The sequence below is a fragment of the Nicotiana attenuata genome, unplaced genomic scaffold (assembly GCF_001879085.1).
Source record: "Nicotiana attenuata strain UT unplaced genomic scaffold, NIATTr2, whole genome shotgun sequence".
Classification (NCBI taxonomy): Eukaryota; Viridiplantae; Streptophyta; class Magnoliopsida; order Solanales; family Solanaceae; genus Nicotiana; species Nicotiana attenuata.
This window is the reverse complement of record NW_017674855.1, coordinates 6,985-9,982: the sequence shown is the minus strand read 5'-3', so window position 1 is coordinate 9,982 and position 2,998 is coordinate 6,985. Positions and strand designations below refer to the sequence as shown.

General features: G+C 33.8%; 1 protein-coding gene across 1 annotated transcript; it reads left to right on the top strand.

The window, feature by feature from the left end:
* The first annotated feature begins 903 nt into the window (after positions 1 to 903).
* On the top strand, positions 904 to 1,909 carry LOC109219369 (protein LIGHT-DEPENDENT SHORT HYPOCOTYLS 10-like). Its single transcript, XM_019383813.1, has one exon. The coding sequence runs from the start codon at positions 1,168 to 1,170 to the stop codon at positions 1,756 to 1,758; it is 591 nt and encodes a 196-aa protein (XP_019239358.1). The 5' UTR covers positions 904 to 1,167; the 3' UTR covers positions 1,759 to 1,909.
* Positions 1,910 to 2,998: the final 1,089 nt, after the last annotated feature.

The window sequence follows — 2,998 nt, the reverse complement described above, 5'->3', positions numbered from 1 at the left end:
AAAAAAAAAAAAAAAAAAGAATATCACTAATCACTGAGCATTATTAGCAGTGCTGGTGAATGGGGATGATGTTAGTGAAATATTTAGAAATATTATACTAATTAGAATTACAGCTGTAACACTTGGCAACTGTCAATTTATATGAGAAAATTCCTATGTTTGTTCTGGCATGGGCGCTTAATTTCTTCAAGTTTACTTGCACATATATATATCTGCATATTATTTATATGAAGAAAATCTTAGGAGTCAAACAAATTATGATAATATCCCTACGATATCATGTATCCACTTTAGGTCTTAATAAAATCAAACATTTGAAGCTCTGGGAATTCACTAGTATTTCATGTTTGTCTTTCAAATTCTCTGCTATAGTTATTTCTAGTTTCTCCCTTTACTTACCCATAAAATTTTCTTCGCTAATTTAGGTAACTGATACCAGCAAGGAGTGTGATTGGATGATTGAATGAAATCTTTCTAAGAAGTTTTAGATTATTGAACAGAGAAATTCCCGATAGAAAGCATTTTTCCCTTTAGTGAATCATAGACCATAGTGTGAATAATGATTAGTCAGACCTGTAAATTTTAAATACCGAATATCTAATTAGCTTAAACAGTCATGGATTTTTTTTCTTGAAGTCATATCATGATGTGCGGGTAGGTGGGGTCTTGTCATGTCTATATATACAAGTTATAAACTGTGTAATTAGACTATCTAACACATTTTTTCACACTAGCTACCCCTAGTCACTAAGGCTAAATTAAAGATCTGATTTTGCTAATATTCTTGATAATGATTGCTTTAATGATGCTAGCTAGCACAATTATCAAATTTAAGTAGGTTTTTTTCTTTTTTAGAAAAAAGCTATACATAATGCTAATAGTACAATTAAAGGAAGTAAACAAGAAGGAAGAAAAAGAGAAGCTAAAATACTTTACTAGGACCCATTCATTGTCTCCTTGGTACCCCATGATATGATTTCCATCTTTCTCAGCTGCAATTCTACTCAACTCTTTCTTCTCCCTCCATATTATTTTCCCTTATCTTAGTATAAACAATTCAATCAAATTTCTGCCTGAAATGATAACTTGCTCCCTAAATCTTTATCAAGCATATTGATTTGAAAAAAAATTAAAAAAATTGTCAACCTAGGTTTTACAAACTACAACATGCAAGCTATGATGTCAAATGGTCATAGAAGAGTCGAAGAAGGAGAAGGATCATCATCAAGATCATCAACTACTGTAACCCTAGCACCATCTGATCACCATCGTCAGCTACCACCGCCGCCCCAACTGAGCAGGTACGAGTCTCAAAAACGTCGCGATTGGAATACTTTTGGACAGTACTTGAAAAACCTAAGGCCACCAATTCCTTTATCCCAGTGCAACTATAACCATGTACTAGAATTTCTCCGATACCTAGATCAATTCGGAAAAACTAAGGTGCATTTACATGGTTGCCCTTTTTTCGGGCAACCAGAGCCACCAGGACCCTGTGCTTGTCCTCTCAGACAAGCATGGGGTAGCCTAGATGCACTCATTGGTCGGCTTAGAGCTGCCTATGAAGAAAACGGTGGTTTGCCCGAGAATAATCCTTTTGCAAGTGGTTCTATACGTATTTATCTTCGTGAGGTAAGGGATTTTCAAGCTAAAGCAAGAGGAATTTCTTATAAGAAAAAAAAGAAGAAGAGGAAGTTGCAAATTAATGCAAGTACAAATGTTGAGCCAACTGCAACATTTCAGCTGCAATCTTCTTGAATTGTTTTGGCAGCTTCTGAAGGAACAAGCAAAAGGTAGTTAAAATATGTTACTATGTGTTTTTCAATAAGAGGATATTGCTTTGTTCTTTTTACAAATATGTGTCTCAGTTTTTTGATACCATGAAGGATAACTTCATGATGTGAACATGTAAAATATATATAGTTCCTATTAAATTTTGAATTAAAGGAATTTCTCTATGCTACATGGATTGGATCTCTATGTTATTCTGCGTCATTGTACGAGGAAATCCCTAGAAACAACAACAACAATCACAAACCCAGTGAAATTCCACATGTGAGGCCTGAGGAGGGTAATATGTATGCAGACCTTATCCTCATCTTATGAAAAAAGAGATTGTTTCCGATAGACCCTCGACTCAAGAACAGCGAAGGAAATCCCTAGAAACATGAATAATATTCATATAATGAGCTGGCTTCAGGCTTAGAGAGGTAGATTTAGACTAGACGCAACGAGTTTGACGGAATTCACAACATCTAGCTTTGATTTTAAAATATATACTGTGTGCGGAAAAAAAATGATACATATATAAAGAGCAGAATTAATCTACTAACTCTACATTCTGGATTAGTCAATGGCGGTTCAGTATAGGTGAATCCTTAGCTACAATTTAAAACCCTAAAGTTCTTCAGAGTTCTGAGAGAAAATTCGATATTTACTATGGTTTATAAGAATTCTCTCTTTCTTCTCTCTCTAGACCCTCAGCAACACTCACAGTACAATATCAGTTTTTTCCCCTTTGTAGGGGTCATGTAGCTAAGATTTGAATGTAATCTTTGGTTGCTTTTGTCTAATCTTGCCTCTTTTGGGATTCTGCACGATCTTTGTGCCTGCCATGGATGCTCATTAAGTATAATTAATTAACTAAATAAGGTGATTAATGGTTTGATAATATATACTCCCTCCGTTTACTTTTACTTGTCCACTATTGGTTTTGCACACCCCTTAAGAAATAATAAATTAAGTGTATAATTTATCATGATACCATGTTAATTGGTGTATATTCTTAATATATTTGGAAAATGATACGGAATGAGTAATTAATGATAAGCGCAAAACAGGACAAATAAATTATTTTTCTCTTGATATATGAAAAATGACAAGTAAAAATGAAAATTTATTTTTAGAATATTAGACAACTAAAAGTGAACGGAAGGAGTATAATATTAAGTATCTGAAAATCTATGTATAAGAGGTTTGTCTTTTGGTGTATGTGTAC

Excerpts from the sequence above, each read along its gene's own strand:
- LOC109219369 (XM_019383813.1), top strand. The coding sequence starts at position 1,168 with ATGCAAGCTATGATGTCAAATGGTCATAGAAGAGTCGAAGAAGGAGAA.